The sequence below is a fragment of the Sus scrofa genome, chromosome 17 (assembly GCF_054392235.1).
Source record: "Sus scrofa isolate SSC_HxYL_T2T_F1_AM1 chromosome 17, Sscrofa_HxYL_maternal_Yorkshire_Landrace_v2.0, whole genome shotgun sequence".
Lineage (NCBI taxonomy): Eukaryota > Metazoa > Chordata > Mammalia > Artiodactyla > Suidae > Sus > Sus scrofa.
The window spans coordinates 18,216,673-18,230,850 of record NC_139399.1 but is presented as its reverse complement, the minus strand read 5'-3'; the positions used below and the strand labels follow the sequence as shown (position 1 = coordinate 18,230,850).

The window sequence follows — 14,178 nt, the reverse complement described above, 5'->3', positions numbered from 1 at the left end:
GGAAACTGTAGGCAGGCCCCCAAGGTGGAAACTCAGATTGTGAGTCTATACTGTGGTCTTGAGACAGAATTTCTTTTCAGGGGACTTCCCGTCGTGGCGCAGTGGTTAACGAATCCAACTAGGAACCATGAGGTTGCGGGTTCGGTCCCTGCCTTTGCTCAGTGGGTTGACGATCCAGCATTGCCGTGAGCTGTGGTGTAGGTTGCAGACGCGGCTCGGATCCCACATTGCTGTGGCTCTGGCGTAGGCTGGGGGCTACAGCTCCGATTCGACCCCTAGCCTGGGAACCTCCATATGCTGTGGGAGCGGCCCAAAGAAATAGGAAAAAAAAAAAAAAAAGAATTTCTTTTCAGTTTGGCTCTTCACACCTTTGCCTTCGACTGATTATATGTGGCCCACCCACGTAATGGAGGATAATCTCCTTTCCTTAAAGTCAGCTGACTCCAGATATGGAGCACATCTGCAGATCCCTTCACAGCACCACCTAGGTTGGTGTTTGATTGAGTAACCAGTCATAACAGTCCAGCCAAGTTAACATATAAAACTCACCATCACAGTCCACCCCTTGTGCAACTTGCCAGCCATGTGCATCTTCTTGAACCACAATCAATCATCAATCTCCAAAGGAAGACAAGGACAAGGTCATAGCTCCACCCAACATAACGCAACTCTCCTGTGTACAACAAAAGCCCAGAATTCCTTCCCCAGAAGAGGGAGCATAGCTTTTGGGTCCAAGCCACAGGCTTCACTCTTCACCTCCCCTGGCCTTCCCTGACTGATTTTTCAGAAACCCAGACAAAGACTCGAAGCCCTGGTGCTACATTTTCAAGGCAGAGAAGTATATCCCCGATTTCTGCAGCACACCCGCCTGCACCAAGGGTAAGTGCAGCCTGCCTCCCCATGGCCCCTGAAGCCTCATGGGGAGCAGGGTCTGGAGGCTGATGGTACTTCTGCCAATGAGGAGACAAAGGAGTGGGTTGGTAGGTAGGCACTGTGGTGTCAGAGGGAAGAAAGGCACGAGGCTCAGGTTAGGTCCTCGCCCAGGCTTCTGTCTAACTAGCTGTTTGTTTGACCTTGAGCTGATCTCTGCACACCTCTGACCGACAGTTTCCCCACTGACAGAGAAGACAGGGCAGGGCCAGTGGTTTCCTTCTGAGAATGCAAGGATTCCGTATTGCCATGAGCTGTGGTGTAGGTCCCAGACGCTGCTCAGATCCCACGTTGCTGTGGCTGTGGCATAGGCCAGCAGCTGCAGCTCTGATTGGACCCCTAACCTGGGAACTTCCATATGTCACAGGTGTGCCCCCCACAAAAAAAGACTGTTCATGTGAGAAAATTTCCCAGATTTAAAAAATACTAAGTTCCTGTGAATTTACTGGTGCTTTCACAAATAATTATGTTATGTATTACAATGGTATGAAAAATATGCTTTGAAGTTCTAAATGTGCATTCAGACTACAGCGAATGCTGATGGACTTGTGAATTTGGGAACTCTTAAAATTTTATTTTTATTTTTGGCTACACCCTCGGCATGAAGAGGTTCTTGGGCCAGGGACAGAACTTGTGCCCTAGTAGTGACAATGCCAAGTCCTTAAACACCAGGGCACCAAGGAACTCCTGGAAACTCTTTAGAGTAACACTAAAGCATACTCCCCATCCCCCAGATCTGGTATAAATTGGGATTTACTGGTCCTGATAAATCTTTTTGTTTGTTTGTTTGTTTGTTTAGGGCTGCACAGGCAGCATGTGGAAGTTCCCAGGCTAAGGGTCTAATTAGAGCTGCAGATGCTGGCCTATGCCACAGCCACAGCAACTTGGGATCCTTAACCCACTGACTGAGGGCAGGGATTAAACCTGCATCCTCATGGATACAAGTTGGGCTCGTTGCCGCTGAACCACGACGGGAACTCCTGGTCCTGATAAATCTTAAACGTCCCTTCTCATTATGCTATTTACATATATGTAAATTTACTATAGTAAATTTTTACTATAGTGGTACACCTTGTCAGTGTCAAATGGGGAGAAAAGAAGGTAAAATGGGGTAACTATGTGAAAATTTGAAGCACTTGAAGGTTCAGCCTCTCCCTTCCCAAGTCTGACAAACCCTTCAGGACCCTGACAGACAAAAATCTGAGAAAACTGGGCCTGCCCACGTGTCCCCCAATAAGCAGGAGGTTTACAGAAGCCTGTCAAGTATAAACAAGCAAATCCCTAGTCACTTTGCAGGCAGCTCCAGGAATAATCTCCACTAGCTGAACTCAGCATCCTTTCCTGCTAAACCTGAGTATATCTCAGAGTCTCTCTCAACACAGCCCTCGAGGAAGCCATGGCCCGTGATGGAAGTCGGCACCAGATGGAAGCCGCCTACCACCGCCTGTGAAAGGGCTTGAAGGAGAGGAAAGGGGGGGTGGGCTGTGCCCGGCCCTCCTCACGGCCAGGCTGGCCACCCTGGACATTCCAGGCTGCCAGCTCCACCTAAGGCCCTGCTGCAAACCTCATGAGCCCACTTTAGCGTGGGTGGCTTTGTTTCAATCTGAGATCTCTTGTGTTCCAGAAAAAGAGGAATGCTACACTGGGAAAGGGTTGGACTACCGCGGCACCCGCAGCCTCACCATGTCTGGGGCCTTCTGCCTCCCATGGAATTCCTTGGTCCTGATGGGCAAAATTTACACAGCCTGGAACAGCAACGCACAGACTCTGGGCCTGGGCAAGCACAACTACTGCAGGTGCGCAGCTCAGAATCCCCGGCGTCTGCGCAGGGCGGGGCGTCTGCGTAGGGGAGGCGCATCTGTGCAGGCGTGGGGCTTTGGGGCAGGGGCGGGACCTCTGCGCAGAGGCGGGGCATCTGCGTAGGGGTGGAGTGCTTGGGCAAGGGGCGGGGCGTCTGCTCAAGGGGCGGGGTTGGGGAGACCAGTGGGACAGGATCTGGTGCTGAAAGTTACCTGAAAGACCGAGATGGGATGGAACAATGGCCTCCAACCTATTCACTGGCTAGAATAGCACCCATTGTGAAAAGTCAAGTCCTCCAGTTTTACGACCCAAATCCCAAGTTTGAGGGGCTGTCCCCTAGCCACCTGGTCCTCATCTGCCCGTTCCTCACCTGGCCTTTTTATTCCATTCTAAGAGTTTTCTCCTAGCACAGCTGGGAGATGAGAACGTAATGTCGATGCAAGAAAAACAAAGTTACAGTAGTTTTCCTATGGTGGGGTCAGCGGTGGAGCCCCGTGGAGAGCTCAGGGTCCTTCCTTCCCCTACTTGTGATGTGAGTGGAAACCCTCATCCCTTCCGACTAGGAATCCAAATGGGGACACCCAGCCTTGGTGCCACGTGCTGAAGGACCATAAGCTGACCTGGGAGTATTGTGACCTGCCTCAGTGCGGTAAGAACGGCCCTGGCCCCCCCTCCCTCCCTCAGCCTCACTCTTATCGGTTTCTTCTGCCACTGCCTGTGTCTGCACTGTGGCTGGTTCAGACTGTGCAGCTGCCAGATTTTCAGAAAGGCGGGGCCTTGATGGGGAGGGGGCTTCCACCACTGAGCCAAAGATGGGTTGGCAACAGTCTTGGGCAGGTGATGGGGGGAGGGGGGGACCAAAATAAGGAAAAGAATGCACCAGTTTCCCTTAGAAGCCATAGGCTCCAGGCTCTCTCTGGATGGCTCTGTCAATGATGACAGTGGTGGTGGTGTCAGGAGAGGACAGCACATGCTCATTGCCCCCTCGATGCTTCTAGGTTCTCCCAACAAGGTGGTGAGGGTGGCCTTCCCACCCCACTCTCCTGGTTAGGAAACAAGCTCTCAGATGTCACGTGACTTGCCCAAGCCGGCTGGGTTTGGGAATAGAGCTAAGGCCTGACCCATCATTTGACTCCAGGGCCTGTGCAAGGACAGGCTGTGAACAATCCTGCCTTTCTCTCAGAAGCCAGTTAACCCAGGGGAACAGGCTTAGGGACACGGGGTGGAGACAGAAAGACATTCAGCTTGGCCCACTTTCCTAAGAAATGAAACTTGAGAAATTGTCTGAAAATAGGCTGTTATTAATCGGTTCCTGAGAACCCACAGATCAGCCAAACTCAGGGAATATAGAGTTTAATCGGGCAGGTAAGACACCGGCTCCCAGTAATCTCACAGCCAAGGTCACAAATGGCATGACTTCGGGAGCCATATTATCAGGCTGGCTCAGAGCCTGCTGGGCTGGAGTTTTAGGGAAGAGGCAGGATTTCACTCTAGCCTTGAAGGAGGGTTGAGGTTGAGGAGATGGGAAAGCAATGAGGAAATAGTTCCCAGGAGAATTGCAATGCCCTGTTCTTTCTTTTTTCTTTTTTTTACCTTTCTTTTTTCTTTTTATGACCACACCCGGCATGTGGAAGTTCCCGGGCTAGGGGTCAAATCAGAGCTACAGCTGAGGTCTGTGCCACAGCCACCACAACACTGAGTCAGAGGCGCATCTGTGACCCACACAGCTTGCGGCAACACCAGATCCTTAACCCACTGAGCGAGGCGGGGATCAAACCCGCATCCTCATGGAGACTATGTTGTGTTCTTAAACTGTTGAGCCACAGTGAGAACTCCCGCCTCATTATTTCTCAAGCCAGCAAGTGGCTACAGGAAGAAACTAGAGGTGGTGACGCATAGCAGAAAGACCCTGGTTTGGGGGTCAGACAGATCTGGGTTCAGGTGCCTCTCTGAAGCTGGGAGCTGTGAGGGTTAAAGAGAGCCTCTGCCCAGTGCTCGGTGGGTCCTGTGACTCACTGCAGGCCAGCTGTGGATTTATTGCCGTGGAGGCTGTTCTGTGGTTCTATAGGAGGACACACCAGGCAAAACACTAAGACAGGGCTCGGGGAGGTTGCCCCAGGTCTGACCCCCTGCTCTGCCCTTTCCTCACCCAGTCACCTGCGGCCTGAGACAGTACAAGGAGCCCCAGTTCCGCATCAAAGGAGGCCTCTATGCTGACATCACCTCGCACCCATGGCAGGCTGCCATCTTCGTCAAGAACCGGAGGTCCCCAGGAGAGAGGTTTCTGTGTGGGGGGATCCTGATCAGCTCCTGCTGGGTGCTGTCAGCTGCTCACTGCTTCCAAGAGAGGTAGGGAGGGAAGCCAGGTGGGCCATCCTCCTCCCTAAGACCTTGGACCAGGCCCGGTGGGGAGGAGCATCCTAAGGCCGTCTCTCTGCCAGGTTCCCTCCCCACCACGTCAGGGTGGTCTTGGGCAGAACGTATAGGCTGGTCCCTGGAGAGGAGGAGCAGGCGTTTGAAGTGGAAAAATACATCGTCCACAAGGAATTTGATGACGACACTTACGACAATGACATTGGTAAGGGGTGGGGAATCCGGATGGCCCAGCTCCGAGGGCCATCACACCTTCTTCCAGACCCCCCCCCCCCACACACACACCACTCCACTTCCCCATCCCATCCCCCCACCCCGCCCACCCCAGACAAAGCTCACCCTTCCCCGCCCCTCTCCCTCCAGCTCTGCTGCAGCTGAAATCAGACTCGCTGACCTGCGCCCAGGAAAGTGATGCGGTCCGCACCGTCTGCCTCCCGGAGGCCGACCTGCAGCTGCCCGATTGGACGGAGTGCGAGCTGTCCGGCTACGGCAAGCATGAAGCCTGTGAGTGTGAGGAAGTGGAGGCCCCATCCTGTCTGTTTTGGGGTGGCCTGGCGAGCGGGGGTACTGACCAGATAGAGGAGAAAGGGGTCCCCTGAGAGTGTCCAGCCTGGGGTCAGGCCCTGCTGCAATGACAGTGGAGGGAGGGCAAGTTCCTGCCCCCAGGGAGGCCCCACCCTCCTGGCCTCTCAGAGGAGCCATGCAGGTTAAGAGGAGTCTGAATAGCACGAGTGCTTTGAGAGCTTAAGGTTTCCAGGAGATCCTTTTTTGCTCTTTAGGGCCACACTCGAGGCATATGGAGGTTCCCAAGCTAAGGGTCCAATTGGAGCTGTAGCTGCCGGCTTACACCACAGTCACAGCAACGCCAGATCTGAGCTGCATCTGTGACCTACACCACAGCTCATGGCAACGCCAGATCCTTAACCCACTGAGTGAGGCCAGGGATCCAAACCACAACCTCATGGTTCCTAGTCAGATTCGTTTCCGCTGCGCCACGATGGGAACTCCCAAGAGATTCTGATAGGAAGTGGAGAGAGATGGAGTTCCCGTTGTGGCTCAGTGGGTTACGAACCCCAACTGATATCCATGAGGACACAGGTTCCATCCCTGGCCTTGCTCAGTGGGTTAAGGATCCAGCGTTGCCATGAGCTGTGGTGTAGGTTGCAGAGGCGGCTTGGATCTGGTGTTGCTGTGGTTCTGGTGTAGGCCGGTGGCTACAACTCCAATTAGACCCCTAGCCTGGGAACCTCCATATGCCATGGGTGTGGCCCTAGAAAAGACAAAAAAGACAAAAAAATAAAAAATAAACATTACCAATTTCATAAGATTCAATTTCATACATGTAACAAATTGATAAATGTTAGCTACTATTGGAAAGTTTGGCTTTCTCCTTCAAAAGGGTTATAAATAACTTTCCCTAAAACCACAAGAAGTCTTTCCTCCTCTCTTTCAGCTTCTCCTTTCTATTCTGAGCGGCTGAAGGAGGCTCATGTCCGGCTGTACCCATCCAGCCGCTGCACTTCAAAACATTTGTTTAATAAAACCATCACCAACAATATGCTGTGTGCCGGGGACACACGAAGTGGTGGGGACGATGCAAACCTGCACGACGCCTGCCAGGTAAACTCAGCGTCTCTCCTATCCCTTGACCCATCCCTTCACTCCTGACCCATCCCTTCACTGCTGCCCCCTGCTCCAAGGGCAAAATGTTCCTCTACCAACAGATTCTCAACCAAGAAAAAAAAAGTAAGGAGTTCCTGTTGTGGTTCAGTGGTAATGAACCCGGCTATTATCCATGACGATTTGGGTTCCATCCCTGGCTCAGTGGGTTAAGGATCTGGCTTTGCCATGAGCTGCAGTGCAGGTCACAGACTTGGCTCAGATCTGACATTGATATGGCTCTGGCGCAGGCTGGCAGCTACAGCTCCAATTGGACCCCTACCCTGGGAACCCCCATATGCTGCAGGTGCAGCCCTAAAAAAAACCCCCAAAAAAACAAAAAAAGAAAAAAAATATATGGCCGGAAAGGAGTGATTCATTTCAGTGAGGTGCTGGGGATTCTAGATGAAGGCCTCAGAGAATAAAGCAATTGGAAAAAGATCAAAGCCATCTAAACTTAAGAAGTCTAAACTGCAGGAAATTTCCCCGAGGTCTGCACCGGAACCTCCACCTGCTACAGGATTTCCTGTAAACCCAGGCAATTACATGACTATCAAGGTGATGGATAAAGCAACAGATATTAGGACACTCTTTTGGGGTAGGGGGGCTTTTTAGGGCTGCATCTTCACCATATGGAAGTTTCCAGGCTAGGGGTCTAATTGGAGCTGTAGCTGCCGACCTACACCACAGCCACAACAACCCAGGATCCAGGTCTCATCTGTGACCTACACCGCAGCTCACAGCAACACTGGATCCTTAACTCATTGAGCGAGGCCAGGGGTGGAACCTGCATCCTCATGTATCCTTGTCGGGTTTGTTAACAGCTGAACCACGACGGTAACTCCCTCCTTTTTTTCCTTTCTTTTTCTTTTTTCTCCTTCTCTCTCTCTCTCTCTCTCTTTTTTTTTTTTTTTTTTTTTTGTCTTTTTAGGGCCACATCCTTGGCATTTGGAATTTCCCAGGCTAGGGGTCGAATTGGAGCTATAGCTGCCGGCCTACACCACAGCCACAGCAATGCCAGATCCAAGCTGTGTCTGCGATCTATACCACAGCTCATGGTAACGTTGGATCCTTAACCCATTGAGCAGGGCCAGGGACCAAACCCGAGTCCTCATGCATACTAGTTCAGGTTCATTACTGCTGAGCCACAGTGGGAACCCCCATACTTGTATTTCATGATAACAGGACACTGGGTGTGAGACACAGACCAATCTGTGTGCCTAGGACCTAAAGAGACCAAGGAACCAGCCATGCTGAGCCATTTTTGTGCCCAGAGCACACCTGGCTCTCCACCAAGTCTTGGGCAGAGGGGACAGGAGGCAGCAGGACCGGCTCTGGTGCTGAAGACTTTGTGGGCTTGGTTCTCACATGGTGATCACACCAAGCATCTTCCTCCCATTCTTGGTTCCTTATCAGCCTTTGGCCTCTCTCTCTCTCTCTCTCTTTTTTTTTTTTTTTTTGTTTGTTCTTTCCTTTTTTGGTCACCCATGGCATTTGGAGATCCTGGGCCAGGGATCAGATCTGAGCCACAGTTTTCACCTAAGCCACGGCTACAGCCAATGCCAAACCCTTCAACCCACAGTCTTGGGCCGGGGTGCTGCGGAGAAGCCGCTGATTTCATTGCATCACAGCAGGAAACTCCACCTTTGGTCTCTTTCTGAAAGGTTTCTTCAGACCCCTCAACCACCCCACCCAGCTCGACAATCATAAAAAGGTTGCACGCAAAAACTAAACCGTGATCTATCGGCTAGGTCAAGTTAAAACAGAAATCGTTTCCATTCCGTAAGACAACAGCTAACAATTACCGGGAGTTTTACTAAAGGTCATACATTGTTTTTAGAGCTTTTTAAGCTTTCTCCCCCACAATTCCCATAACCTTATAAGGGAGGTAGGATGACTTCCATTGGGGATGAGTATTCATTCTCTAGTATCATTCAGGTAGGAACACTGAAGCTGAGTTAGCCCCAAGGCTACTAAGTGGCGGAGTTACAAGCCAGGTACAGACCTGAAATATCTGAGCAATTAGCTTAATTCCACTTTACAAGGTAAATAACAACCCAATTCTCCAGAGGACCGAGATCATGGAGATAAAATTTCCCTCCCCCAGGAGTCCCCACTGTGGTGCTGTGGGTCAATGAGCCGGCTCCTCTGTGGTTCAATCCCCGGCCCTGCACAGTGAGTTAAGGATCGGTGGTGTGGCTGCAGCTGTGGCACAGGTCGCAGCCACAGCTCTGATTTGATCCCTGGCCTGGGAACTACCACCTGCGCTGGGGGCAGCCGAAAAAGCAGAAAGAATGCCTTCCCCAAACTAAACTCTTTGAAGACTGTGGATAGTAATACTACGAATGTTCACCCTAACTTCCCCCAGAGCGTCTGCCTTCTCGTAAAACAGCTCACCTGTTCTCCTTCCTGCAGGGGGACTCGGGCGGCCCCCTGGTGTGTATGAAGGGCAACCACATGACCTTGGTTGGCGTCATCAGCTGGGGCCTGGGCTGCGGGCAGAAGGACGTTCCGGGTGTGTACACCAAGGTCACAAATTACCTGAACTGGATTCGAGACAACACGAGACCGTGACCGAGAACCTCACGGAGACGCTACTTCCTCCACCTTGGAGACGATGCGCCGAGGCGGGTGCTTCTTCCCGCCGCCCAGGCAGGGGGAAGGTGTTATCTTCGCAGGTACTTCCCATCTGAGAAGTTTTCAGGACTTAAGGTCTGAAATGGACTCTGTCAGTCGGGGACAATGGATGAATGCCACCTGAACACCACCACCCAGCACAGAAGCCCACCTCCTGCTCTGTCAATGCCAGAAGCATTGGAAACGGGACCACAAAGATAAAAGTGTGTCTCAAGAGTCAAAGAGAACTTGATCCTTCAGGGAAGAAGGGTTGCATTAGAAATAGAATGTCTATTTATAGTCACAGGAAGCTGGGGGCTCTTAGGGAGGGAGGGGCTGGCTGGCCAGATCAGACTCCTCAAATCCAGCCTTTAAATCAAGTGTCTGGCTTTCCTTTGCTCCAGCTCTTGGAAGGAAATCCTGTCGTGCACAGTGTAATTCTTTTTTCTTTATAAACATCATAATAGAAGAGGAGACACATGTCATTTGAATAACTGAGAAACTAGGCTTCAGCTTATTTATATCAATCCAGTCTCGTGTTTATTTACTATGTTGCCACAACCCTGAATGATATCTTACTGGAATAATAAAGTCTGATATATTTTTCACATATTTTCCCAAATCAGAGTGGAGTCGTTTGTGACCCCCGCCCCCCAGCTCTTTTATCCATGTTACTCCTGTCCACATTCTTTGAATCATTGGAAATATTTCCTTTCATTCATTCAGAATAGCTGCGGCATACAGTGTGCTGTACTAGGTGCTGTGGTTGGGAAAAAAAGGGGGGAAGAAAGGAGCTTTTGGTTTGATTGGAAAAGAGCTATTTAGGGAAATGACAAGGCAGAATGGAGATGGAGCACAAAAAGGAAGTTTTACTGAAACTTAGCTGCAGGAAGGATTGGAGAATGTTAAGGAACAAGATAAAATTAGGTAGGCTTTTCAAAAATTGGTCATGATTTGGGCTGGTAGAGAGAGGTGGTAAAGGCTTTTTTTTTTTTTTTTTTTTTTTTTTTTGGCTATGCCCACAGCATGAGGAAGTTCTCAGGCAGGGATTGAAACCTGTGACCTGAGCCACAGTGGTAACAATGCTGGATCCTTAGCCTGCTAGGCCACCAGGGAACTCTGTGGAGTGCATTCCTCAGGCAAGGAACATCCCTGTGTGAAAATCTGCAGATCTAGAGAGCAAAAAAGGCCGGGGAAGTGAGGAAAGGAACTGAGTTGTACAGTTGGTCCAAAGTGAAGTTTATGAAGAAGAATGTAGGTTGGAATTTAATTACGGTGTTTTGAATGCCAAACTGAGCTTTGGACTTGATTCTGAAACTGATAATACATGAGACTTGAACCTAGCCAGAGCCCAGACTGGGACTTGAACCCACGTGCTGGACCCAGCCAAAAATCCAGATTGGGACTTGAACCCATGGATTTTAAATGAGAACCACTCACCTGGTGTCTGGATTTGTTGAGGTTCCGGTTCTTTGTGCCTGAGCATAGAACGTATTCAGCGAGAGACAAAGTGATGGACAAGAGACAGATTTTATTAAGATAAGATGCTTGTGAGAGATGCAAGTGGGCAGGGGAGGAGACCCTGCCCGAGGATTAGGTGGACTACAGTTTTATCATGTAAGGGGAGTGGGGGTGGAATCTGCTTCAGTGAATCTGCTTCTTCTGTATCACTTTGAACTGAGACATAAAGAACCTGAACTTCAGTCCTGAAATCAGGTCCCGCTGTGGCTCAGTGGTTAACGGATCTAACTAGGAACCATGAAGTTGCGGGTTCGATCCCTGGCCTTGCTCAGTGGGTTGGGGATCTGGCATTGCTGTGAGCTGTGGTGTGGGTTGCAGACACGGCTCTGATCTCAAGTTGCTGTGGCTCTGGCGTAGGCCGGCAGCTACAGCTCCAATTAGACCCCTAACTTGGGAACCTCCATATGCCGTGGGAGCAGCCCTAGAAAAGGCAAAAAGACAAAAAAAAAAAAAAAAAAAGAAAGAAAGAAAGAAAGAAAGAAAAAAAGAAAAGCAGTGGAGAAGATCCTGTCATGGCTCAGTGGTTAACGAACCTGACTGGCATCCATGAAGACATAAATTTGATCCCTGGCCTCGCTGAGTGGGTTAAGGATACCGAGTTGCCGTGAGCTATGGTGTAGCTCACAGACTTGGCTCAGATCCCGAGTTGCTGTGGCCCTGGCATAGGATGGCGGCTACAGCTCCGACTGGACCCCTAGCCTGGGAACCTCCATGTGCGCGGGTGCAGCTCTAAAAAGACAAAAAAAAAAAAAAAAAAAAGGCAGTGAGATTAAGTCCCAATCTGAGTTGTGAGATTTTGTTAGGGCACAATTGACTGAAACTGCCCACCTTGGCAGGCATGGTAATAGCCACTTGCATGAGTTATCTTACAACAAGGGGGTGGGGTCCCAACAAGGAACAAAGTGCTACCCTGAAGAATAACTGGGAGGATCTGTGAGGGGCCAGTAGGGAGAAGATGACCAACCTCCCAGAATCCTTAGTGCTGGAATCCATCTTGGCGGAAAGATGCTCACACCACCAAGAAGGAACCAGAGCCAGACCACGTAGGGTCTGAGCAAGATGACTGGCCAGAAACAACCCAGAGGGAGTTCCCATCGTGGCTCAGCAATAACGAATCTGACTAGGATCCACAAGGATGTGGGTTTGATCCCTGGCCTTGCTCAGTGAGTTAAGGATCCGGTTTGATGTGAGCTGTGAGCTGTGGTGTAGGTTGCAGACATGACTCAGATCTTGTGTTGCTGTGGCTGTAGCGTAGGCCGGCAGCTGCAGCTCCAATTGGACCCCTAGTCTGGGACCGTCCACATACCGCATGTATGGAAGGAAGGAAGGAAAGAAAGGAAAGAAAGAACCCAGAAACCAATGCCATCCCATAAACCCTGAGACATGAGGCAGAACAATTCTTCTGGGTTCCTTCACCTGCTGTTTTCCGCCTGGGCACCCCTTCCCAATAAAGTCTCTTGCTTTGTCAGCACCTGTGTCTCCCCAATTCATTCCCGAGTGTTAGGAGGCCACACTCAGGCCCTGGAAGGGGGTCGTACCCCCGGCCCACTTCCTGCCAGAGTTTCACTGCCTGACAGTTTTTTGTCAGTGACACCCCGGATCTAAGAGTAAATCTGATGATGCAATGCTTGCTATTGGGTACAGGCCGGTTCCTTGGAGAAGAGGAGACATGGTCGCAATTGTCCCCTCCCCCCACCCCCCTTCCCCCCCGCCCCGGCTGTCAGAACTGCTCAGCTTTGAGGATCTTAGAAGAAAAGTAGTTTTCGACTCACAAAAGAGACTCTCCACTTCAGTGGCTCCGTTTGCTGCTGTGGCACAGGTTCCATCCCTGGCCCTCGAATTTCCACATGCCACAGGCACAGCTAAAAAGACCCCCCATAAAAACAAAAACAAAAAAAGAAAGAGATTCTCTAAAGGCCAAGAGCTTGATTCAGGGGGGAAAACGCCAACTTCCTCTAAAGGCTTAGGTCCCTGGACCAGTTCAATAAGCGCAGGTCACAGAAACTTAAGTGATAGGTTTCCTGACTTGAGCCTGTTCACTTATGAGTTCCCCTGTCAAAGTGGCAGATTTTGTCTCAGGTAGATAAGCATCCTAGCCATTTGGGGAAAAAAACTGCCGGAGGACAAAAGTAAGGAAAACATTTCTGGCAAGAATTCTGCTGGTTTTATCCCCTCCCCTTCGCAGGACCAGCTTTTCTTCAGATAGCTGGGTTAATGAAATTAACCAAAGCAGTAAGACCTCCTTTGACAGAAAGGCGAAGTGAAAAGGCCCCTACATTCCTCGCAGTGAAGTCCTGGAAACCACAGACTGCATGAAGACAATTGCTCAGGAGAGGCCACTGACAGAGCTCCAGGGCAGAGTCCCGGCCCCACAAGTGGACGGTGCTAAAACACATCATGACCCGGGGTGGGTTAGGAAATTCAGGATAAAATGTCTGGGACTCATCAGGAGAAGGAAACAGGTATAAGAGGAAATTATATAGTATTCCTTTATTATCCCAAGATGGTTAATAAAATAGATGCCAATAGACCCAAAGAACATGAAAGATTCTCAGATAATTGTGCAAAGTTTTTTTTTTTTTTTTTAATGGCCACACCTGCGGCATACGGAAGTTCCCAGGCTGGGGTCGAACAGGAGCTGCAGCTGCCAGCCTACACCACAGCTCACGCAACCCTGGATCCTTAACCCACTGAGTGATGCCAAGGATCAAGGGGTTCGTAACATTCGGAGCCACAACAAGAACTCTCTGTGCAAAGAGTTTTAATGAAGAACTGATTGAAACTGCGATCGCCCTGGAGCCCCCATCTTAAGGCAGTTGTCAAAGGGTGTCATAAACTTTGGTTTTGCATTTAGCCTTGAACGCCAAAGACACAAAACTCCCAGTACTTGGGATCTTGAGGGAAAGTTTGAGTTTCAAATTCAGTTCCTTTGAAAAAAATTCAATAAAAACGATTTATGTCATTGCTGGCTCTGAGTCACCACCAACTGGCCATGGAGGAAACTACAAGTATTATAAAATAGGTCCATTATAGACACATCACAAAGGACAGACCGAGACCAAAGAGATTGTAGTGACTGAGATAGGACGGGGTTGTAATAAACACTCAACCCTTGTGGTCAGAAGCAGAAAGAAGTCCTGTCTGTCCCTGGCTCCTGGGAGCTACAGAAGGACAGATATGGAGGAGGACCCATGTCTACACAGGAGACTCCCCATGTTTTTGGTTTTGTTTTTGTCTGTCTTTTTGCCTTTTACATGAGCCACTCCCGCGGCATACGGA

At 50.2% G+C, this 14,178-nt stretch overlaps 1 protein-coding gene across 1 annotated transcript in view; it reads left to right on the top strand.

Annotated features, from left to right (window-relative positions):
• The window catches only part of PLAT (plasminogen activator, tissue type), a 28,207-nt gene extending 18,217 nt beyond the window's left edge, over positions 1 to 9,990 (top strand). The window contains 8 exon segments of the mRNA NM_214054.1: positions 788 to 879; positions 2,555 to 2,726; positions 3,294 to 3,379; positions 4,884 to 5,079; positions 5,172 to 5,308; positions 5,467 to 5,607; positions 6,557 to 6,723; positions 9,178 to 9,990. Of these exon segments, the coding sequence (NP_999219.1) occupies positions 788 to 879; positions 2,555 to 2,726; positions 3,294 to 3,379; positions 4,884 to 5,079; positions 5,172 to 5,308; positions 5,467 to 5,607; positions 6,557 to 6,723; positions 9,178 to 9,336 (1,150 nt within the window). The 3' untranslated portion in view covers positions 9,337 to 9,990.
• Positions 9,991 to 14,178: the final 4,188 nt, after the last annotated feature.